Below are 26,171 nucleotides of genomic sequence, written 5' to 3'. Positions count from 1 at the left end.
GTATCCGAAGCCAATGGGATGGAAAGCAAGCCGAGTAGAAACGGTGGTTTAAATGCGTGGCGACGGGGGTCGAAGCGGAACAACCCCGGAGGGCGTCGCGAGGGATCCGCTTTCTCGGTCGCGCCTGTTTTTATCGGCCGTCCCAAACGGGCAGAGCCTGTTACCACCAAAGAGAATTATGGTCTCGGATGTAAACACGTATTTCTACCTCGCACCACGGAGAAACGGGGAAGGTGGCATCGATTTTCTGCCACCGGGACGAGTAACATACGCCGTCGAAGACAACCGCGCACGGTTCGCCCGAGTACGCGTCTTATGCTTCTCGGAGCTCGTTTCGAATCAATTGGCTGGTTAAGGATGTCGGGTAGTTCTACTTTACTTGATTGTTACCTATTTTGTAGCTGGTAACTTATCCTTTTTCTGCTAGTTACTCTGCTGGAAAGCTGTTTAATGGATCAATCTTAAATAGAGTGGTTACAAAGTATTTGCACACCATTGCGTTTAGGTCATTTGCGTAATAATCAATTAGACCTAAGTAGAAACTACGTATCAAATTATATGATTATACAAATACTTTCTGTACAAATACCAATAATATGGATTTGTTATACGTAATATTAAGGTTATGGAAAAAAGCAGAAGTATTCTGTTTTGTTATTCATCAACTTATTTGTTTCGTAACGAGCGTAAGTTTTTTCGATATCAGACAATAAGGTAATGAAAAGAAAGGAAAAACCACATAATAATATACAGCGTGCACTAATTTCGCCTTGTAAGAATAGCTGAAATTAAATAAAGATAATATGAAGATGTTTCGTACGTTTCTTCCGAGAATAGGCTATTGTAGGATCTTAATTCGTCTGGTTAATTATCAATAAAGGATTCTCGGTAACGTCGACAGCTCTGGCGCGCTGTTTATTTTTTACCAATCGCTGTCTTAACGTCAATTACGTTTAATTGAGAACCGTCTAGCTAGGCGTGAGATGAGCGACGCCAGAATCATTAAGCATCATCGATTTCGGCGACATACTCGATCTTTCGTCACAGAGATCTACCATCTCTACGTGCACATATATACTCACATATGTCTATAGTTCGTCCTCCACAGAAACAGAGGATCAATAGGTAGAAGATGAGGCACGTCTGCAGGTAGTCCATGGTGGCGTCGATGGATGGTCCGCTATCCACTGGTCATCGAACTTTCATAACCGTATCTGCAAGAACGAACATCAAGAAGTAAATGAGAAAGTAGTATATACTTGTTGTAAGAAAAACAACAAAATTATAGAGAAAGAAGTAAAATTACAAACGTTGCCCGGCAAGAGGGACGAAATCACGACTACGCTAACGATAGCGGGCTGAGACTGGAAGAAAGCAATTAAACGTAACTTCTCGGGAACCGGCGACCGATCCGGGTGGGGTACGAAGAACGGGGATCATGGTAAACGTAGAAAAACAGGCTGGAAACGACCGTTTCGAGCTCCCCGTGCTTTTCGCCGGGGTGAAATGGCGCGGCTCTCGCACCGGACAGATATACGACCGGTACAGCAGCCACGAACAAAGAGCTACATTCACGCCAGCAGCCATTACGCGTCATTATCGAGATTAGGATCGGGAGTTCGGACGTTGAAAGGAGAAGAAGAACGAGTGAGTAAGAGGGAAGGGAAAAGAAGAGGGGAAAAAGAGCTAGTGCAGCATGAAAGATAACAGGAGCGAGAGAGAAGGTACGGAGAACGCCCGTGGGGCCCTTTGGGCTGGTTGTTCTTGTCTTGAACGAGGGGGCGAAACTCGTGTGTACCGGATGAGACTAAAGGAGGGTGAGCCACGCGAGGGATCCAAGGAGAGGAGGATGTGGAAGAGGCAGGACTGTACTTTATTCACAGTGGTGCCGTCGTGGCGCGTACCGGAGAAAAAAGCAAGGAGGGATCCTACCGGAGAGAGCATAGGCGAGCCTTCACTTTTTGGCTAATTAACGGCAGTTCCTTCGGCTACCAACTACTTTGCGATGCTTATCTGGCAAGTTTAGGGACCCCCTTTCGTGCGTAGCTCGTTATTCAATGACCCATGGAAAAAATCTCGGCTCGATGACGCGTTTCTTGCCTTCTTCTCCACGGTGTATATCGCGGCTACCATCGCGAATAATCTTGAACCTTTCTCTTCGGGCGAGATGAGAATTCCACAGGTAATTCTTTGGATATCGTTAGAGGATCGTGGAAAAAAGGGTAAGCCGAGTGATTTTAATGAAGTCGTCGTTGAGAGATCGGGAGGGTCGATCGTCTCCCAGAAATCGTCTCGGCAATCCGTAACTCTTCTGTTTCATGTATGCGTGTGTATGTACGTAATGCCTTGTGTTTGTCTGTGTACTTGTACATTGGCCATCTGGGAACGGTATTCTACTTAATCGGTAAATGGGGAAATTCCATCAAGATTCGGTGAATGCGGCTGCGACAGCTCCATAGAGGCGCATAATCGATTAAGTGGCTGAATCGGATTATCCGACCGGCAATTAAGATACCATTCAGCATGAAGCGGTTACGTTGGTACCGGTGTCGGGGATAGTACGATCACAATGCGGAGGATCGATTAGTCGACGCAGTAATTAAGGTCATAGGGTGCATCGAAGCTCGAGTTACTCGAGTCGGTGCAACAGACCGTGTCGTAGACTCGTGCACTCGTTCCGTTCGTCGACTGCTTGAATTCACCGTGACGCGCGATTAATCATTGGTCACGGCCGCGGGATCTATTTAGAACGCTTCGTGCTCAACGTACCGTTCTGTTCTACTCTCGCGAGCGCAATATCGATCCCGTCTGTCTGATTTTCGTGTTACCACCCGACGCGACCGCCAGACGACCGTGGAGTCATTAGAGAGAAACTCTCCAATTTCGAGGGGAACTTTTCAACCTGGTCTAGTAATTTTAGGTGAAAATAACGCGACCTGGGGAATTCCTACGAGCACCGATTCCAACAATATAAATCTCAATCGTGAAATCTATATCTAGAAAACGAGCGAGGAATCGCTGTAAGGGGTGAGTTTATAGTCGCTAGTTGAAACGGTACGGTTTGCGCTATTTCCAGCATTGGCGTCGACATAACGTCTTCTGTAAATCTCTCAGACGACGATACGGGGGCCTGGAAACGGAGAAATCATGTGGATTTAGTGGCTCGGTTTGTTCCTACGGATACGCACACAGCCATCTCTCATCCGCTGAAGCAGCACCTTCGCCCTTTTACCGCGGGTCGCTACATAAAGTGCCCTTGTACTTCACTCTGGACGCTCGATTTCCACGTTATTCGCCGTTTCCTTCTTCTTAAATAACCCATCGTTCATAAACCCGACTCTTTCTTTTAACGTGTTCGACGTTCTTCTGCTAGTCGCGTCCCTGATTTATAGCACGACCGAACACAGAAGTCTGTTTTTCCACGGAAACTAAATTAAAAGTACGGAATTCGCCTTCTTGCTGTACCAGACTTTCTACAAGCGAAGAAAAGGATTAAAGACATTAGAAAAACATGCTTTACAATCGTATCTTACCGCTTCTCTATTCGAAAATCTATTGAATATCCTCGCGTTTCAAGCTGAGACTGTAATAAGATTTTACCTAGACGGGCTTCTGTAAGTCTGGTTCCACTAATTTGAGCGCAATTAAAACGGAGGCGAGTTCCTACCGCTCGAGACCGTTTGCACGGTCGTTTTGCAGAACAGCCGCGATTTTCTTGAAAAGACACGCTCCCGTAATGGAGGCGACCGAGGAAGGGGGCCATGAAAAAAGTAGCAGAACTCGCGTACAGGCATATAAACGACCGTGCAAGTTCCCCACGCTACCGACGTTTCTGGATCGTTAACCGGGGCTCGTCGAGAAACTCTGGAGCACGGGGAAAAATTTGTATCCAAACTAGTTTCCCTCCACCCACGAGTAGTTTCACCTCGGTGAAAAATATGACGCACTCGCTACCATCGATAAATCCTAAAACGTCGGCCATCCCATTAGTAGTCGTAAGTTTTTTAATCATTTCCTCAACAGCCACGAAAATCCTCCGCGATCGCGTTCGACTTTCTACCCTCGTTGCTCGAGGAAGAAAAAGAGATACAACAATATACAGGCGTTTCTCCATTCGATAATTCCGATTTCGATGAAACTTCCTCGATACCCGGGGACCGTACGTTCATTGTAGCGGAGTAAAACTACCCCTACAAGTTCGCGAAACTTTTATTTTCCCCGATATGTCTCATTAACTGCAATAGTTAGAGAATGAGTCTCGGTATTCGACCAGGTAAAACCTTGATTGGGTAAAGCTAGGGTAAAGTAACCATTGCCGTTGCTATCAACTTTATAGGGAATTCTAGTGCGATCAATTATTGAATTACGCGATCAAATAACGTTTTAATCTAATCGAACTTAATCTATTGAAAATTATCTACATACATTACATGCTTTTTAATATCCTATAATTTTATTATCATATTCCTTAGTATTATAATAATAAGTTATATTTTATATAGTATATCCGTAGTATCATCGGATATTTTCCATTTCGTCATATTTTGTCTTTCGATAAACTAAACACTTTATATCAAACATTCTATAATACATTTAGTATTACTTGTTCCATAAATGTAGAATGTAAAACATTGCGAAAAAAATTATATGTATCTTTACCAGTGGATCGAATCAAAAAATTCCAAGAAACAGCGCGCTGTTACATATTCAAATCCCTGGAATAATTCTCCAACTTACAAAAGAACCAAAACGTCAACTTTTAATACCTATCTACCCAATGAGCCAAATGAACGTGGCTCCACCCCTATTCGAAGAAGCACGCTAGAATTAACGTATTATTCCGGCGGCAGGTTCTCGCGCGACTAATGGCTGGCGGATCGTTAAGTGGCGGCTGGCGAAAACGAGATCCTCGAGTTCGCTCGAGAAAACTCGCGGCAACGGTTTCCGTGGCGGAAAAACACGCACGCTTTCCGCCCCTAGGGGATTTACGAGGCCGCTGGAAGGAAGTGGTCGCGCGTGCCGTTCAAAGGCACAGTCGTTTTCATGTCGCGTAAATTTGCGCGCGAATTCGCGGAAAGCCAACTTTTGCGCTCGCGAATCTGCGCGTTTCGCCGGTTGAAAGAGAAAGGGGGAGAGAAATGGATAGGAGTGAGTGGCCAGGCAAATTAAAAGTCGACGAAGTCGTCCTCGCGTAATTGCCGGGGCGCGACGCGACTTATTTTCGTAGACCCTCTCGTGACGACGACGTCGACGCCGGCGAGAGAAAGAGAAAGAAAGAGAAATCGCGACGCGGGTGGGTCCGCGCGCCACCGCTTTAATAGTAGAACGCTGCGGAAGGTGGAAACACGTGTGCAGCTCCGCGAAATCTCTTTTCTTCTCTTCTCATACTCCTGCAAATCCCTGCGACTAATTCTAGGCTTCTCGATCCGAACCTCTACTACACCCTTCTAACGCGAAGCGCGATCGTAGAGAATAAAGTAGCAGGAGGGGTGTGTCATTTAGACAAGTAGTATGTAAGCAAAGCATTAGGAAAGTTTGGTGTTAAATTCGATATAGGTTTTTTCAGTAGAATTCTTACTTGCATTCTTAATTTTCTTTAAAAAACTTTCTACCTAATGTATATATTTACGTTCATTTTACTGGAACTTTGTTGATATCTAACTTGTAGGTAGAGAGTGAAATTTGGTGGTTATCCAACAAGTTTATAAACGAATTAGGAGCTTTAAAATGTCGAATTTTGCATAAATTTCGTAAAAGTACCCAATCGAGTAGAGACTCGGAGCGGACCGACGATACTTTCAGTGAAACGTAAGAATATTGCTAAAAGAAGTACAAAAATAAGCATCGCAGTTTTACTTGCGAAATTTCGGCCGCCGCAAATATAAATACGATGTAATTTATTCTTAATGTTGATAGAAACGACACGGTACAATGTCCGAGAGAATCGGCGAGTTAAACGACGAGTTAATTCGTTTTGCCCGGTTAAAAAATTTAAAAGATTCCTTATAAGATTGCCCGATTCGGTATTTCTATATACTAACTTGTTTATTATTCCATTCAAGTATCGCAATTCGTTTGTACACATCAGACAGAGGAATTCAATCTGTTAATTTCATTTGTACAATTCTGTACGGTTTCAAATTCCTCTTAAGAGAAGGGCCACTTTGACGACGTCGTCAAGATTCAAATTGAAGCAAGGAGAGCGAGACAGAAAGCACGAGATAAAGCGAAATGGACGTCGGCTGGATTTCCCTAGGACGCAAATAGCATTTCCACGGAGTACCGGCGGCGGTCAACCGAGTCACTTACGCTTTACAGTATCTTGCCGGAAATGCAACGTGCTCTCTCCCCGGTGTACCTACGTCGGAGGATGTCTCCTCGAAGAGACGTACAAACAGGTTTTACAGCCGGCCTTTCCGCGAAATCAGAAGCAACATCGTGCGTCCCCGGACGTATGTCGTTTGCTTCGAGCAGGATCTATAAAATTTACACGAGCCTCCTGTCTCCTGGCATCCGGCGATTTTCCTTCTCGAGATAACGGCCGTAACCGTTGTTAAACCGATGTAACAGGGGTCCGAGTTATCCTTAATACTATCAATCACGAGTGTCATAAAAAAATGAAATTGAAAGACGTCGTAGCTTTGACAACCAATGACTTGGTATATTTGCTCCTTTTTTTATGTGCTATGAAAGTGAATCCCTTTAAATGAAATTAGACTGTAAATTTCATCGCATTTTATGGTAAAAGATTAACGTGATCCTGCGAATAATTTATATAAGGGAATTCTACGTGTTGAAACGTGTAACACTACGTCACAAACTACTTAATAAATATAGTACAAAGAGAGACGGCAAGGATCACATTTAGACCGAAATACAAAAAATACCAAGATACCATTTGCTTCGTAATGCCAAAATTAAAACAAATAAAAAGTATATTTTAAAATATTTATTCGTAGTCCCTCGAACATTCCTTAGGTTCGCATAACTTCACACTTTGAATCTACTTTTAGACTTCAGACTAATATGTCGTATAATCAGAACTCTGTCAATCAAAAACCACCACCAAAGCATTTTAGTACTTGTAACCCGCAGCCAGCTTCTAATTTGCACCATAAAATAATACCACGAACTATGGAATGTGAATCGAGCTTTGATACCCCTCACAATAATCCTCTTATACCTCCTCCTAGTAAAAATCTTCATCAGCGGAAATTCAAAGAAGCGATTCACCCAGGGGTTCGGCCATCCATCAGGGAGAAATTTCTTCCGCGAGCGTGCGGCGCGGCACGGCAGAGCGCTTTGATCGGTTGCTGGACACTTTGCAAATGGTCGTGATCGGACATTCTCGGGCGCATCGGCGTCGCGGAACGCGCGAAAAAGAGAGGAGCGCTCGAAGCATGGCTAATTACGAGGGTTCTGTTCGACTACCGTGTGCTGTTCGCGCGGACGCTGCTGGCGCTGATGTTTATCTTCGAACGCGAGCGATGGGAGCCCAAGATGGCAGTGCATCTCCCATTTATTCAACGCGAGAAACCGGTACGCTCTTGCCGGTAGGACGAGAGTAAGCGGCCCAAGCCTCCGGGATATCTGCATCTTGTTCCACTCGTCTTCGTTGGCTCTACGCATCACGCGTTTCTCCCCGCGAACGCTTTACAGCCGGTTTCGTATTAATTTCCAGCGGTTTCGTAGCTCCGGGTGAACACTTTGTCTTCTATCGGCGCGTACACGATCTCGCGAAAGCTGAAACAACTCGCACCCTGAGCGCGACATAGCCACGGGCGACGGCGACAGGCCGAGACTGTGCTGTGGATTTAACGACATTCCCCAGGTATCTAAATCAGATTGAAGCTGGTTTCTATGGGGCGAACGATCGTTGGTTCGTTTAGCGTAGAACGTCTTCCTGCTTTGATTTTTCCGCCTTTTCTTCTCTTTTGTTCGTTGATTTAGTAGTTTCTTGCTGATGTATTGCGACGTAAAATCATCGAGGGGCAGGGACATTATATTAATTGTATACGTGGTTCGACAGAAAAGTGTGGTTTATTATATTATTATCTTATTAAGCCAGACAAGTCGATGATAACGTAAAATGTTGTAATAATATGTTGCGTGATTTATATGTTCTCTTACGTGTCGTACGTTGCTCAAGCATTTAGAGTGCCGCTACCACGAACGGTTCTCTTGCGCTAACCAAAGGAACTGACAAGCGAAGAAGTTTTACAAGTTTCATACACTGATTTTAATAAAATCAACATGACAGAGAAAATGACCCTTTAATTGTTTCAAGCAGCGTATACGTACATAAGCATTCATACATGTTTCGATAATGTCTAGCAATATATCCTCGCCAAAGGCACTTTAAGAAACATGTATCTCGTCGAACGTAAATCAGCATGTTCGACTCGGCCTTACTCGCGGAATCCATCTCCTCTAAACAGTCACCCCACAGCCTACCACATCGGACAGCTTAAAATACAGTCCAAAGGAGCACAATGCCGAATAAAAAGTGACACGATCGCGTTACAATGGCTCGCATAGACGCGTCCCTCCCCTGTTCGTGTATAGACGTTCAGTCTGGACTCGTAAAAATCCATTACTCCAGCGTTCGAATCTTGTTCGCTGTCAGGGAAGGTATTCAAGGAGGATCGAGAGCGGTCGAAGCGCCCGTGGCGTTCCTCTCGTTAGGTCGCCGCTACCTCGACGGGGGGTGCCGTTCATAACTCAGCCGAAATATTCGCCTACATTCTGCGCGTCGCCGGCGCGATGCTTACGATGCACGTAGAACGCTTTGGGCCAACTTTATCCGGGCATACCGTACCCTCTCCTTTCCCCCTTTCTCGTTTAACTAACGTGTCCTTGTATCCGGACGCGTGCAAGCTTTACCTTGCTCCTCGAGAGTCGACGCGCACGCAGTGTGACGTACAATAACGCGACCGACCAAGTTTGACCCTGGAAAGCCAGGTGGAAGAGCGCAGGAGGTCGCGAGGAAGGGAGAAGGTGGCAGTACCTAGGAGGAGAAGGGTTGGCTGACGTCGACCCTCGAGAAGAGGGTCCGTTAGGGAGGCGGTTGGTGTAGCAGGGCCATGAATTATGCAGTTCGCCGGGGGCTAAGGCCTCGCACGATAGAAGAGGAGAATACCACGAAGGGAGACGACGGAACGTTCGCGTTATTCGAAGTGGTAACAAGAAAGAGAGAGAGAGAGGAAAAGAGAGATAAAGGTGGGCGCACCTATACGCGGCCCAGAGCCACTTTACCCTTCTTTACCTCCTCCGCGTTTCCCCCTCTGGATCTTCCACCTGAATTTCTACATCACCACCCTGCTGCAGCTTCGGCGACGTCGCCTCCTCGACAGTCGCTACGCCGACACTTTAGCAGAGCCGATTGAAATTTTCATACCGACACGTCTGCCGTTCTAGTTTATGTTCGGAACAAGTGAAACGTCGCTCACCATCCACGTCTTTCGCCGTCTTCTTCTGTTTCTTCTGTCTTTCGCTTCGGGGTCTCCTCCCTCCCTTTCTTCCCTACTTTCGTTGTTCTTTCTTAGCTACGTTAGTAGAAGGCTCCTCTATAGTTTCGTCCTTCCATCAACTTTCTTTTGTCTGTTTCTTGTCTCTGTTATCACCGACGATTTCGTATTTCTACTTTTCACTTGTTTCGTTTTGGTGTTTGAACACGAGGTAGCGAACGATAACCACCCACGTTGAATGCGTGTCGATATTTCTCGAGTGCACTTCTCTTTCCTGCCTTTTCACGTAGATTGCCTATGTCGTTTTCTCGAATGGCGCACGCTGGAGCACGTGATTGATGCTGAGCCAGCTCGAGTGACTTGTTGTCGAGGATGCGTACTTTGCCGGAAATTCGAAGCACCAGCCTGCCTCTCTATCTCTCTGTCTATCTCTCTGTCTCTGACTATGTGTACACTTAGTAAATTGCGGCACGGTTTACTTCTATCAAAGTAAAATCCTCAATGTCGGGAAAGTAGTTCGCGAATAGAATATCGGTATTCTCAGTCTCCAATGGGCAAAAGTAAATTGGAATCGCATGATCAATTCGTGAAACTCTCTTCAACTGAATACCTATCTGGATCACCAATCTCTGCCGTTCTTTTAATTACTTCCCGCGCATAAAATATGAGCCATGGATATCCCCGAGAACAGGACTCCCTTTGCCACCTTGCCATTCAGATTTCAGTGACTGGTCCGCCGAGGCATTAACGAGAACTCGATTGGCCGAGAAATCCGCAGTCGAACAGCGAGCGGTCCAGACGAAATGGAGATCCCTGACAATTGGATGAAGCTCGACGCTCCATTGGGAATGGATATCGAGAACAACGCGTATTGCTGACAAGGCGACGTCCAAGTGACGTTCCAACCTGGCTAAAACTTCGTTTTATTTCGCTGCTTATCTCCCCGGGGGAGAACGGTGCGGAGCATTAGCCTTCGACGCAAATTAATTATCGATTAACAGGCTCCTCCCTGCTCAGTTAATCAACGACTCGAGACGGAGGAAGAACGAGATTGCTCTTTTTACGGGCTAATTAAATCTGCTGACCAATTAACGTTACCTGACGACGATTCCTCGGATCGAGGCAACGACATGCGTGTTAGAAGAAGCAAAGAAGAAACAACATGTCAGACGTACGATGCATCTTTCTAGACAACCAAGAGTTACAGCGTAATAAAAGATCTCTTCGCGAAACGAATTAACGACTGACCACCTCCAAGAATGGTCTTTGCATTTTGTTTCGTAAGACACGCTGACAGACGTGTCACGGATAGCCACTCGATTCTTTGTGCCCTGTTTTTATTTCGAACGACACGCGGATTTACGACCAGTCGTTACTGGCACCCGCGAACGCGATAATTAGATTGCACGACGCGGACATTTCCGACCAACGTCGAACTTTCACCCCACGCAATAAACACTCAAGACAACCTTCCATCGCGACGATCACTGCCACTATACTGACGATGACGGCGAGTTTCTTTGGTCCGGGACGCGACTTTTCAACACAGTTTGCCGCCTCAAAGGCCCTAAAAAATGATCTTGCAACGAAAATCACTCACAAGGCGAAAAGAGAAATATTGTTTCACAGTGTTCGTTTTTAAAGATACTCCGCCTACTCCGCGAGCAACACTCCGCGTGACTAGTGGGTGAACGCCACAAGAAACTCAGAATAGTCGCAGAAATACGCAGCTGACGGTCGCAAATTAGCTCGAGGCGAACCGCGTGGCAAAGCAAACTTTCCGAACTCGTGAAACGATGCCACAGGAGCTCTGATCCCGATCCGTGATAGAGACGCCGCGAAAACGAATTATTCGCTCGTTATCTGTTTTCTCATCGATAATGCATCCCGACGTAATCTCTGTTCGAAAACTCACGTTCCGCTCTGGAAGACATAGTTAACCGGCTCGAGTATCTGTTTCAGGATGGGATGGAACGACATTGGGAGAATTATCCGTACGAACTTCCGCGGAACTCCGCGATCTTTCTCTGCTCGATATAATTGAAGAAACGGCGTATTACCAGGTAACTGGAAAGTTTCGTATTTTAATAACGATATTATAGGAACGCACTGCGCGATGTTTCTTTGAGTTCTTTGAACCTCTGATAAATAAAATAATTACACGTATAAGATGTAATAATTGTTGTCCAACGGTTTCTAATTTGAATGATTTCGTTATAAGATGTGTTGATTAACAAAGAGTTATATATTAATTAAGCACTGTTTTTCTGAACAGTTCGTACAATAAATATTATAAATTCGTGTCTGCCGATACTGATAGAAAAGTGAGATATAATTAGAAAGTACGTCTTATTCTTTATATGTTTGTACGTATTCTTGCCAATCTTTGTAATTTACACTTCTGATAAGTAAGTAGACATTTGCAGTCTGGTAATGATATATGTACGTGAGTACGTAGTTGGAGAGATATCGCGAGTGCTAAGCAAATATTCCTGCTCTTCCATCACTCGTTGCACGCTCTCATTGGCTGAATCAAGTCTAGAAATTACTAGATTTTCCAGTCAGGTTTAAAGAAGCGATCGACGAACAGTGGCTGAAGATTCTCCGCCATTTGCGTTTCCCTATTTCAAATATCCATTTAACTTCCATCGCAATTGTTACACAAAACTTCCATCGTTCTTTAAAGTTGATAAAATTGAATAAACTCGGATAAAAACCGACATATAAAAACAAAACCAACTAGCCAGTATATAAATACAAATACAGCTTACGTTAAAAAAGAAGCTGTGAAGCTGGAAAAATTGAAGTCCTTGTACACGTTATCGCGTCAAACGCATCGACGATCGACGAACACGTATCTATTGTCCAGGAATTATTACCCGTTGCGATGACAAAGAAGATAACTTCAAACTGGTTCGTACGTGTGTTCTACAGCGGCGATTAATTATCGTGCAACAACGCGAGACTGGATCGCGATCGCGTGCACGTATACGAACGATGGAAAAAAAAGTCGACGCCTATTCCAGTCGACCTGCTTTTATTCGGATACCACCTCCTTCGAGCGCAGCCCCCCTGCAGCCATTTCGTCCTCATAAATCGTTTATTCATGTTTAATGCAACCCGGTATTCCGACCGCCGCCGAAAGTTTTCGAAGCTCTCAGACGGAAATCGCGGATCCGACGTTAGGGAAACGGTGGATGGAGGCGCGGGAACTTCGAACAAGGGAATGCTTTTGCATCGACGCGAGCCTTGTAACCGGCTGAGAAAAAAGAAAGTCGTCAGAAACTGAGGAGTCGGATCCCGATATCGAGCTTCCCGTCGTCTAACTATCGGAGGATCTTTCTTTTCCTTATACCGAGGATAGCGTAAAGATAGCGGAGTTCTAACCCTCGGACGGCGGAAGCTGAGTCCGCTTTTGATACATACAGAGATATTTCTACGGGTTTATTGTTTTCTGAATTAACTTTACGACTTTAGGCTGTACTTTATTATAATAGAATATATCTTGATAAATCTTTTGACGTTCTAGACTACATTCTATTGAGTCTTTCACTTTTTAAATTCTACATTGTATTCTACTAAATCTTCTTATACGATCTTGAACTATATAAGCAAGCTTACATTTTAAGCGAATTTTTCATTGTTATAGAATGGAACATTCGTGACAGCAATGACCCAGTCTCTACCAAGCAAGGAATAAGCAAACGATAAAGTAGAAGATACGAGAAGGAAATGGCAGGTTCAGAATATATTTTCTCATCAAATCGCGTGACTCTGTACCGCTCTGATTTCATGTCCGAACGTTTCGTGAATTCTTCCATCACGATGATTACGACTTCCAACTTATTCGTCGTTCACAAAACCGACCAACTGGTAATTAGAGCGTAATTTCATGTTGCAGAGAAATATGGCGCATGGAACGTATTTACTTTCGTGATCGTGGATAAGCACGCCGCGGTGTAACAATTACTTTGACCTCGAAGAGAACAGGGTCGAGAAGATTTGGGTTTCGCGAAGGAGGACAAGGGCTGGTAATTCGATATGTCGCTTGGCGAAGGAACTACCAACGGATCTCTGTCGCTGTAATTGTCGGTCTCGAAAGCTTCGTTCTATTTTTCGTTCTATAGTTCCGTACACGTAGAAAAATGCCCGATTTTTACGGACGATTTGTCGCGTTCGATCGTTTCCTCGTGGATAGGATCGAGAAAGCCGGAATGTGGACCGCCGATTCAAAGAACGATCATTCTCCCTTAGTGCAAATACGCGGTGCAAGTGAGTCAGAGAAGCGGAAGTTCGAGAAAAAGAAGAGGAAAGAAATAAAGGAGAAAAAGAATGATCCATCCATCGAAGGGAAGGAGCAGTAGGAAAAAAGAAAGGAAGAAAGAAAAAGAGTAGAAGAGAAAGGGAGATGCGCACGAGTGGCTCTAATCCGTCCTTCAGCGAGCTTAAGCCCATCTTCGTGTACCGTGCCCGTGGAATACCGTTTAAGTGTCGTCCGTCTGGGGGTCCTTCGCTCGAGTAAATATTTAGGAATTTTTGAAGAGCTCCGAGTGCCTAAGAAAACAGTTTACTTCGTAGGAAAAGAGGGATCCTTCTCGGGAGAGAGGTAGGACGCGCCGAGACTGGAGCAGTTTTCTACTAGGATTCACTCTTCTACGTCTTTCCCTTCTGCGATCAAACACGACGCAATTGTATACGTCGAGTGTGGAGAGATGTAAAAAAAAAGAAAAAAGAAAGAGAAAAATGAATGATGGGGAGGAGAAGAGAAGGCAGAAACACGAGACCGAGCTTCATTTCGAAATTACCGAGCCTTTGTTCCTCGGCTAAATGCGTTAAGCGCCGTTTCATTTGATCCCAGTCTGCGTGGCCTCTCTCGCGATCCTCGTCGAATTTCCGTATTATTTCGCAAAATGCGTTGAAAAGCGCCTAGGATGAAGCCGGATACTGACGCTAACAGGATTTAATAAGCCGCGAGCGCGGGACTCACCGTTTCGGCGATCGCGTTAACGTCTCACTCTCTATAGGGCTTAATGGCCAAAATTGATGCGCTCACCTGTAACAGAAAAGGCAAATTTCGTAATTAGCTTTTGATTGCTTAATGTAGATCTGATTTTACGTACGAAAAAAAATAATCGCTAATTTACCGAATAATTTAATTATTCGAATATTGAAAAATCTACGGCCGAAAGCACTTCACGCTTGAGTCTCTCAGAAATCAAATCGATCGATCGTATCCAGGTTAATTATACGATTTCCGTGCAATTAAATACTTGTTATATATTCTAGTACCAAAATTCATAAATTTCAGAGAATGATGTTGCTCAGTTTTACTAGTGTATATCTCTTATTCAAATTGACGCCTCCAATAATTGCAAATTGTATTCTGTGATTACTCGATGTAACATCTTCAAATAGATATAAGAAAGACAATCTACTATTTATTAAAATAATGTAATTTTCACAATTATCAAAACTGAAGCTTCCGACTGTAAATTATGGACATTTTACAGGAAATATCCCAAAGTATAGCACCTGACTCAGATTGAATGACATTTCCTCTAATATCAGACATAGCAATTGTATCTTCGGTAATCTATTTTACCCGGTGCCAGTGAAATTCCTATCCGACGTTTCTCGATTTTCGACATTGATCGACGTCGCGCAACGAACGAGATTTACTAACAGAACGTCGCTATTACCGATATCTATCTCGCACCATGGTGTCGCGACGTCAAGCATTCCACGCGACAATAATGACAATAACACGACGTATAATAAGACGTTCTCCGGCGTTTTAATGAGAAAAGCAGCACGGAGGGCTCGAGCTCGTTACACCGTGCCACCCCGTAAGAAACGGTCACGGGGTGGTGAAGAATGGCGAGACGCGTGCGACCGTTTGGCCTGGCTCGATCGTTAAGCCTTCAAAATGGCTGGCAAATTCGTGCGTGACTTTATTTCTGGGCCGCCGTTGCATTTCGCGTTGATGTGCTCGAGCCTACTACTCACAACGTCCAACGATGCCTAGTGTCGGAAATAAAAAAATTCCTACGACGCGACATCCTGTCGTTAACATCCTTACGATTCTTCGTGCTCGAAAGTTTATATCGAAATATATTGGTGCAATACGTTGCACGAAAGCGTTTTGGTAATCAACTTGTAGTATAAAGTTTTAATACGAAACTTAATAGTGATTTTACCACGTGACAATTAGGGACATGATCGATGATGAGAATTATGGATTTACAGAATTATAATTACGAACAGATTTATTTTTATAGTACAATGGAGCATGGTTTTTCCTATATTCGAACGTCAGCTGGTACGGGCTCGATAAATAAAAAATAAATAAAAGGGGTGACCACGTTCACCGCTCGAATTGGCTAATGAACGTTTAGATTGGATCGCGGAACGTATCGCGGTGCCAAGAATAATTAAAATAGCGATAGCCTGCGCCTCGAAATAACGTTGACAATTAGTCTGGCTTTAATTTGGTAAAATTGCGATTCAAACTTTCATTAGGGGGTTCCCTAGCGGCGGCGGAGAGGAAACAGGGGACGGTGGGCGGAAGAGGTCGAGCGCATCAGCGAGCCGAAATCATCGAACGACCGACGCGAGGAGCAACAGCAATAAATGCTTAATTACATGCGATAAGTAATTAAAGTGATTAAAGTTTATAATGTGATACGTGCAATTAGTGACGCCGCTAGTGTAATCGGGATTCAACGTCGACGAGTGGATATCGCGAAGCGTGCGGGCCGCGAACCGCGTCTATAAAATTTATAATAACGCCGGTGACGTTTAACGAGCTCCGAGGCCGCGAACCCACTAATAAAAGATACAAATTTCATTTTCACCCACCGCCAGGGAGTCGAGGAACGCGGCGGGTTAATAAAATTTGAACGCGAAAACTCGTGAAACACGCGTTAAAACGAAACGAATTTACGTCGATCCGCCGATCTTTTATATCTCAAGATCGTTCGGATACTGGCGGAGGAGCAAAAAACGGTAAAATGGCAATGTCGGGCCGGGAAGAAACTAGAAAGGAATAAAAAAAAAAGGGGGCGAACGAAGAAAGAAAAGGAAGGATCGAGCGAAGCTCATTGCGATGCAGATATTCGAACCGTTTCGAGGGAGAGTCGAAGCCAGCACCCGACTCTGCGTAGAACCGGCTGCACAAGGCGAGACGTTTTTATCGCGGATTTCGAGCGACTATGGGGACGTCGTTTTCTGCCGCTCGTCGTCGTCTCCGTGCTCGTCTTCGTTGTCGTCGTCGTCGTCGCAGGTAGTCGGTACGTGCGTGCATCCTCAATGAGAGACGTGCGCCCGTTGAATAATGCCGAGAATTCGGGGAAGAAGAAAATAAAGGTTAGACGATGGTAACGGCGAACGCGACGAGAGAATGGAGGAACAGAAGGGAGTAAGAGGCGAATAATAAAACGAACGGAGAAAATGAACGCGACACCGGTGGCGGGGGTGAGAGAGGATAAGTCACATGGTTACCAAACCAGCCGGCGTCTCAATGAACCCCCTCGAGCAACCTCGTTAAAGCGAATCCTGTGACACACAGCGGCGATGCTAAAACCGCCGGCATCTGTTCCCCGTTGCCATTGTCGTTGTGGTCGTCGTAGTAGTCGTCGTAGTAGTCGTCGTAGTAATCGTCGTAGTAGTCATCGTGCACCACGTAACCGCGCATACGGACTACGTGGTGTCCTGTGACGGATAGTTCGTTGTCTGGCGAACGTGACGAGTGGGTCGTTATTCCGTGGCGGCCGGGCCACGGGATTACGAAACAGAACGACTCTTCTCCTTTCTTCACTTTTAAAACGCACAACCGTCTAAAACGTAATTTAAAATGTCAAGTTTCAGAAATCTAAGTTCTAGCATTTCCATGGTAAATATATGTATCTACCTAAGTCGGGTTTCCGTACTAAACTTTGGAATTTATAGAAGTTTTGTTTCGTGTCTCTTTGTTGTATAAAGATACCGAGTAGAATAGTACGTGGAAAATATGACAAACGACATAAAAAGCGTAACCAGCAAGCAATACCGGTCTACGTGTAACTGAAGGAATTTCGTTGGCGGGACAAGTTCGCAATTCCAACCCCCGGAAGAAACGACAGCGCGTAAGGTATCGAAACTTACGAAAAGTTCGATAACCTGACAGAGAATATACGGTTCTCAGGACATCTGAAATTTCCTTGAAACGGCGACCATAACGCCACGGGACAAACAGTTTTAGGACAACCAGCCAGTTTATAACCAATACCATGGTGCGATCGTAAAAACACCGGCTGCTAGAGCCGAGACTTTCCGATAAACCATCAACCGTGGCTACCAATGTTATCACGACTGTCGTGATTTCCTCTTTTTCTATCCTTCGCTTTGCCACTTTCGCGGTCTGACTTTTTCCCAGATTCTCCCTTCATGGTTATACTTACCGAGATAATAAATTTCGAGATTCGAGGCGAGTAGACACGGTCGCGCGACTCTTGGCCACTCGCGAATAGCGTTGCTCCTTTATCGAAGTCCGGTAAACAAGTCAAACCAGATTAGGAGCGTAAAGCGAGTAAACCAGGAGAGAAGGTTTTTACTCGTTGCACGCGCGTTGGTCTTTCCTTTCTCGCACTTCCGTCTCCGTACCATCCGAAGATAGAAGCAAAAGGACATGTGACGTGGATCGTAGCGAGAAAGGGTTGCGACAGAGGAGACCGAGTACTTAGGAAAAGAGAACAAGGCGTTTCATCTTCTCGAGCGGGCCTCTCTGTTTCTTCCTCTTCCTTGAATTTCCACCGGATTTGGACTTTCTTGTAAACAAGCTCGCGAAAGAATGCGTTATCTCCGGGAATGGGCGACGCTGTCGCGACTAGTGATCCTTCGCCACTGGCTCTTCCTTGGCTCGTGGATTTTTGTATACACAAAAGGAAGGAAAGAAAATGTAGAGAGGAAGGAATAAGTAAGAGAAACAAACGCTATGGAGGATGCGTCTTTCGTGGCTCAAGATTTTTATATACAAACAGGGCATAGGGGAAAAAGAGACAGAGAAAAGAAAGATAAATAGTAGAAAGACACGCGTAATTGTGAAACGAACTCGAATTCAATTCGATTCTATTTGTTTTTAGAAAGGGATGATGGGTTTAAGGGGTTTCGTCTAGGTGGAAGGCTCAGAGGCTAAGTTTCATCGCGATGATACGCGAACGATTTGGTAAATAACGTTTCCAGGTAATCGAGCGAATAAAACGCACGTTGCGATTAGGAAGACAATTTGCAGGGGCCGGTCTAAAATTGGAAGATACCGGCGGGAACGCTCATTGCCATAACAATGAGCCAACGACACGCAACGATTCCCGTCACTGGGGATCAGCACGAGGAATCGTCGCGTCGCGTCGGCGCGTTTCCACGTAGACCGAACGATCCTCGTCCATGCCGTCTAACGACCGTACAAATTGAACGGACGTTGCCGCATACACGGGGCCGGCTTAGCGAACTTCCTGAGTGCGCAGAAAACGGCCGACTGCGAAATGAATCGATTTCTCTGCCAGCTCTCGCAACACCTCGCTCCTGCTTTATCGTGAAAGGAAGTCGAGCATATGTACACATGCTCTTGTACGCGCTCCTTTCTTGTCATATACTGTAGAAAATTCTACACTTATGTAAAATATAAAAGGAAAGTCGAATCAAGTGGTAGTACATACGTATTTTTATGTTCCTGTAATTCAACAGAGATACTACGTTCCATTGACTCCATGGAATAAATTCAATTTGGAAATGAAACAAATTTCACACCATTCGCAATGGGTTTCTACTGAAAACTCCACCGAGATTTTAATTAATATTTCCATCTAGCACGGTCCAATATCCTTTTCCCCTTTTCAAGTAGGACCGATTTCTAAACAAAGTCTATATCAATCCCGATCAATTTAATTAATCTATTACTCGTTCGATAATATCTAAACACGCCGAATGAAGTTCAGAAAAGAGAAATGTCATTGCGCACGCTATATCAGATTCAATTACCAGTAACTAAATTTTGCCACTGTTCTCACCGCAGAGAGGAGAAGAAAACTACGCCGGTTGCAAACGAACTTAGTCACATTTTCGGATCCGCAATATCAAAAGCGATACGCGTTTCGGTCGATGGCTATGTACCTATCGCATACCTGTTACCGTACGTAACATGAAGGTACACGTACAGGCGTGTGTGCGCGCATACTGAATGCACACATATCTGCACGAACAATGGCCCGATCCAGGAGCATATAACGGCAACCGTGCCTTACGGCTCGCTATATGCGCCGGTGAATGACGAGCATTCGAGCGAATGGGACCAATCAGACTGATTGGCCGACCGGTATTTACATTTCTGCGGGCAAGTCTGCCTCTGCAGCCTGCCTCGAGCATCACCAGGAGATTCGAGACCAGAGAACACCGAGGGCTGACTGCCGGCTCCCGCGACGAGACGAACCGTGCAAACTGGAGACGAAAAGTCGTCGTCTCTCGACAACAGAGTACCTCTTGCGGGACCATTATTCCCTAAAACAAGCACGCTTTGACGCGACCGATCGATCCTTAATTAAACGGTGTAACTTTCACGAAAGCTTGCGCACAGCCTCGTTTCGACCGGTAATTTTAGTCCGTGTTCACACGCCAGGTTCCAGGTTTCACGGTTTACGATCGTGGCCAAAGAAGTTGCTTCCCGGGGAAAGTTGGACACGGGAAGTTTGTCCGGAGGCTCGTTGCCGGAAGTTGCCGGTATCTCGCTAGAACGAGGCCTCAGCGAGAAAAGTTTTTCGGTATCTTCTGGCATAATGTTACATAGAGACGTTTACGGTCTACGGAATAGTTTATGGTCGTTGAGGTATGTATTATTCGTTACTTAGGAGAAGGCATTTGAAAGAAATGCGGTGGCTGACACGGTGTTGTTGATAGATATGATGCAATCATAAAAATAAACAAGCATTGACTGAAAATTGTATGTTTGCATATCAGGTCATGCGAGGGGAGCAAAAGTGAACTAAACCAGATATTCTTCTGTGAATTTAGGACAGTTACTTATTCCAACAATCTGTATCAATTATAGAAAAGTACCGGGGGATTCGCTTTTTCAAAACCCAGATAATATTTGTGCTCTCGCAGTGAACATTCTAAATGTTTCGTGCTCTCATCTGTCTTATCGATGTCTCATATAACATCTTGCTATTTCTCTTGCCCTTCTACTATCTCAAATGACGTCTTCCGAACGTAAAAGACTACTCACGAAAGTACAATAGTAATAGCAAGAATAGAAGTAGGGGATTTTTCGCTGAAGTTATTCTATGTTTCGATGGAATTTAACAAACTACCCGATTCTTTCCGAACAAACGGAGAGGCAATTGGAAAACGAACATACACCCGGATGCGTTCAACGAGAGCTCGAGTGAAACGCGAACCGTCTGTCGCGTCTCGCTATACACCGTCCAACAATCGCACCGTGTCGTTGCAAACGGATTCCAAAAAAGGGCGATCACGAGGGAAGCGAAGTCCCTTTGAGGCGGCACCGTCGGGCTAATAACAATCGCTCTCGAACCACCCTCGAGCAAGGCCTGACGCGTTTTATCTCGCGACGAAAGGACGGCACACGGCAGAAAGAACGCGCGAGAGACGATCGTTTACGATACCCCCGGCGGAGAAACGTTCCGCTCTGAGATTCAGAGTTAATTGCGCTGTCGCCGCCTCGTGGTACGGTGTTCCGTGTCTCAACACCTTCTCCTCGCCTTGGGCCGCCCTTTCTCGACTTTAACGCGTATATTACGACTTCGTCGAAGTTTAGATCATGTACGATGGATAAATATAACTAGATATGTATTAATTTCGTAACTTCATTACATAAGTTAATATTCTGCTATTAAAAAACAAATGTCTTAATTCTATAAGTACATTCATTGAAGAAAGATGGAATAAATGATAGAAAATTGTAAGATTGATTTAGCAACGTTGTTTCTAACTTCATTATTTTTTCTACTTTTTAAGTTATGAAGTCGATCAATCTGACTCCTGAACGCCTCATATGTATTTTTCACTACATTATTACTTTTCCTCCCTTTCACACCACTATCCGCTTAAAAAGTTCTGAAAAACTTCACCTTGCAATTTACAAGTATTTATATGATTTTCTTATATGATAAAGTACCTCGTGAAAATAAGTCGTTTGTTTCTTGAAAAATTGTATAATCAATTTAAATCAATTTCACTGCTGAAATTGAGAAATTTACAAGAACTCGATCTTACTTCTTACTTTAATTGCCTATGCATTGACAAGCTAAGATCGAGCCTGAGAAAGGTCGTAGAAAACACACTTCCGGATGGCTGCAAGGCAAAGTCTGGAGTTGTAACTAAGCAGACACTAATGTATACATACAGTGTTGCAGTGACGCGACGTCGCATAACGAAAACGATGCATCGAGACTAGCTAATTAATAACCGCGGGTAACAAGCAGCAGATGGAACGATGGCAGAAAGTTGGATAGCACAGACCCTTTGGCCACGGTCGGTCTGTCGACCGACTGGTTGGGACACACACCCACGCGCTGCCCATTATTGCGCACGTGTGGTCCGGATGGTCGCGTGCATGCTATTAGCAAAAAGGAGTGTCCCGAACACGTTACCGGTCCACACGGTAAAACAACTGTCCCCCTTCTTTGCAACGACCTTTCCGAGCGGCGGCCGTGAAAGGCGAGAATACACTCTCGAGCACCGGTTTCCGGTTCTGACACCCAAGCTGCGTATCTCTGTCCCTCTTTCGAAATGGCTCCTCTTTTATTTCGACTGGCTGTTCATTAGGCCGCTAATTAACGCTTAGCGTCGGACGTGTTTGCATTCACGCCGTCCTGCTACAGAGAGAGGATCATCTCGTTCCCTTTCTTGCGTTAAGCAGCAGCTGAACCATTATGGTCATTCGGTCATAGCCCGAGGTTCTTTGGCCAGAGTTATGGATGACGATACACGTGAAGCTTCTAGATATTTTCGTGTCGAGGTGAGAATTAGATGTCTCTATAGCTACCTATAGAATTCATAGGTAATCATCCATTCAAACGAACTCTATTCAACGTAGCTTTTGACTCCACAGGCGAGACGAGAACTACTTTCTGTATACGTCTCAGAGAGACACGTGGAGTGATTCCTCGATCAAGGTTCTCGTGAAGGTTCATCGAGGACCCGAGTTAATTACGAGAATCAGAGATACTGGTCACAGAGTGGTCCGTGAAGCACGTTTCGGAGTGTTAACGCGCCGCGTAATAATCTCGCGTCCGGTTTTAATAACGTCGTACGGAGTAGCCGTTTCGCGAACTCTCTGAATATATTCAGGGACAATGTTATTCCAGCTAGCCACGCGGCCATATATCAGCAACGATTCTATGCGCGGTCGCGTGCGGAGTAATTACTTTTCGGTGTGCGGAGGCATCGCTCAAAAGGCAACATTTGCACGCGACGTAGAACCGACGTGCAGCGAAACGCACGCATGCACGTACACGCGCGTGCATTCGCGTACCCACACGTAGATACGTTCTCGTGTGTTGTCCGTGTACGGAAAGTATAAAAAAAAGAACGAAAGAAAAAAAAGCATGCGGCTGCTGCCACGTTTCGAGGATCGAGGGCGACAATGGCTTCCTGTTTCATCCCTGCGGGGCGTCCAGCTGTCTGTCTGGACTATGGTTGCACGAATGAATCGTCCTCCGACTCCATTGTGCCCGTTTTCCAGTTTTGCGTCGGGATTGTTGCCTGCCATGACATCTTCACCGACCGATCCTTCATCATTTTAGCGTTCTGTTTTCCCTAGCCCTCTTCCCATCCTTTCGAAAAGTGACGCTTTTATTCGGCATCGTTGACTTTGGACGCTACCGTTGAAACCTTTCCATGGATTTATACTTCTGGCGGGCTGTCGTGACGAGCTGGTTCACGGAATTTTTTGGGGATTCTTTCGGTTCAGTTGTGAAAGGAACCATCAACTCTCTGTCATTTTTATATTACTTATGATTTATTAGAATATTAAAGAGCAAGTAATAGCAGATAGGTTCCAACATGCTGTCTTGAAAATCCTTTGAGAAACGAATCACATGGCTCAGCCATTTATCACTTTGATACTGATCTCTTAATACAAATTTTCCTTTGATTTATCCGTCAGGAATGATTAAACCTTTTACAATTAAATGTAGCTGACGACACAAACAGGCATTGTATTTAGTTTGTTGTAGGTTAGTTTTAAATATCGTAATTAAATATTGAAAACCAAGTAACAATTTAAAAATCTTAATCGTTCCGCTATTTACATACCACGATCTCTGATACTCCTGCAAAATCTTCACCGTAAATCAACGAATTAAAGAAAAATACAATACAGCCTACTTTCTCGTTTCCAATCTCCAAGAGGCTTCTTAAAAAGATAACGTATCGCATTGGATTTTTACGACAAGTCTCCGTTTCTCCTTCGCTTCCTTTTTTTTTTTTTTTTTTTTTTTCGATAGCTCCACGCCCTGGATAATCGAACGAGTGTAGTCAGCGATATACCGACGTCCCGAAGTCATCTTTCAAAGGCAACCCCGCGACTCGATCCAAACCCGGGATCGCCGTGTACGGGATGAGCTACGGCAAACGAGGTATTTCGAAAGGTTGGAACAGGGAGGCGTAGGCTGTTGCAGTTCGCGGACGCGTATACGTAATGACCTTACGCGGCGCTTTTTTACGATGCTTATCAAATGCAAATCCTTCTTTATTGCGATTGGTATTCTTATTACGTTCCTTCTTTCTCCGCTCGACGTCATCCGCACATTTCGCCACGGTTTCTTTCTTTTCCCCTGCCACGTCTTTTCCGCTTCATCTCCCCTACTCGCTGTTTCTTTCCTTTCCATAACAGTAACTCGACTTTTTCTGCTGCCTTGCGAGTAAGAGGATTTCAAACGTGGCCGCAACCCCTGCCACGAGACAAGATAGCCAAAAGAACGCGAACAACCACCTTTTAACTTCCCATTTGGATTACGCTAGCGGTGGTATGCTCGTGTTACATTATTTTTGCGTCTGTTCGCGCTATTTCTTCGTCCCACCGTGGAAAACATTAAAAAAGGAAAGAAAAAGAAACGGGAAAGGGATAAAAAAATTCTCCCGGGGAAGGAAGGATAGAAAGAAGTGGAAATGTGACTAGGCGACATCGACCTTTTTTCCGCTGTCGTGGAATAAATATTACGCCGCTCTTCGCGGTTGCCACTCCAACCGAGAATACCTACTTCTACCCAGGGTCTTCATTAAATGCAAACGCGACCATGGAACTCGAAAACCGTTTACTTGCCATTATTATGTTCGTCGTCCCTTGGAAGTTTGAACCAGAGTAGTCTGCTCGGCCGTGCGCAATTACGTCCCGTTATTTCCTGAATTCGCGCGAAACGTATTAAACGCCGTTTCCTCTTGCTCCTAGTTACTCTTCGTTCCGTTGAATCTGTCAGCCGGACACGAACGATCGTCAAGGAGGAGAAGAACGATCGCTCGGCGTACGCTTCTCCCGAGAACAGAAACGTCAATCGAAACCGATCGTTCGACGATAATTCCCTCGGATGATTGATCGATAGCGTAACAATAACGCGGGCGACAGCCAATGGAGCCCGTCGATTTATTTATCGGACGCCATTCTCTCTACCTGTCCATGAATTATTCACCGCGACCCGCCGGAAGCATCCGTTTCAGACGTCAAATCAGCTACCTTGTGCACCATATTGACTAGAAACAACGAAACTTTTACTTTCTCCAAGAAATCAACCATATCTGCAATTTATTTCAAACTCTCGACCAATTGTGTTTAAAAGTGTACATTCTATACAGAGGAGCTGCTGATTCATAAAATTGAATATATATTCTGACAATGTTTCGTTCTATATTTTCTGCTAGATTTATCGTTAAAGTTCGATAAACAATACGCGTGTTCTTTAAAATGCACTAGCACACACTTCAATGATGGAAAATAAGTGATAAGAAAAGATTTTTATATAAACGAGTGACTTTACTCGAGCGAGGTTACTTTTGTACTTTATTAACCACGTTAGAAAATTCTTTGATCATTTAGAAAATGTTAGGCATTTACGTATATTCATTCGCAACGAGTAATTCGGTAGCATTACTTAATTGTAATTTACCATTAAGAATCTTGGGACGTAACAATCTCTACATTTTACTGTCCATTAGGGGAATGTTATGAAACATTCACAAGATCACACACGAGGAAGATCACCTCAGAAGCAGCCAGTATCCCGTGTCTCGGCGAAGAACAGGTGTATCGATAACATTGACGCGAGTATTGCCACAAACGATTCTGTGAATCGTCCGGTGGGTCGATTGATCTGTGTCCAGCGACAAAACCGAGCAAAGGGTGAGCCAGATAGGTATACATCGAAGCATTTCGTGGAGACAGACGCTTTTTGGGGGGCTCGTATCCGGCTGGAATTTCAGCCGTGCCTCCTTCCACCGGGGGACGTCCGTCCACCGAGGGACAGAGGGGTTGTTTTCGTGCAAAGGCACGGCGTATCTGCGGCGTGCGGGCTGGTCGGTATCAAACTCCGCGTGCCTGGAATTCCCCCAGTAATTGCATCGCGTGGCGCCGCACCAACGATTGCATTTTTGGCTCGCGTCACCGCGTAAATAGGAAAACTCGTGTTCACGGCGCGACCCTCGCGACTCGAACACGTT

The 26,171-nt window shown here is 44.9% G+C and overlaps 1 protein-coding gene across 4 annotated transcripts in view; it reads right to left on the bottom strand.

Moving 5' to 3' along the window:
* LOC100745816 (discoidin domain-containing receptor 2-like) overlaps positions 1 to 26,171 on the bottom strand; it is a 141,069-nt gene that overhangs the window by 42,917 nt on the left and 71,981 nt on the right. For 2 of the 4 annotated variants that reach the window (XM_024366064.2, XM_012382935.3), the window contains one exon: positions 1,083 to 1,214. In XM_024366064.2, the coding sequence (XP_024221832.1) occupies positions 1,083 to 1,158 (76 nt within the window). In that variant the 5' untranslated portion in view covers positions 1,159 to 1,214. Of the gene's footprint in view, positions 1 to 1,082; positions 1,215 to 14,272; positions 14,420 to 14,454; positions 14,521 to 26,171 lie in introns of those variants that run through there. The other 2 variants (XM_012382933.3, XM_024366065.2) reach the window with 2 other exon arrangements.

Source organism: Bombus impatiens, unplaced genomic scaffold (genome assembly GCF_000188095.3).
Source record: "Bombus impatiens unplaced genomic scaffold, BIMP_2.2 scf_0197, whole genome shotgun sequence".
NCBI classification, from domain to species: Eukaryota; Metazoa; Arthropoda; class Insecta; order Hymenoptera; family Apidae; genus Bombus; species Bombus impatiens.
Note: the sequence above shows the minus strand (reverse complement) of the source record. Positions and strands in the feature narration are given on the sequence as shown.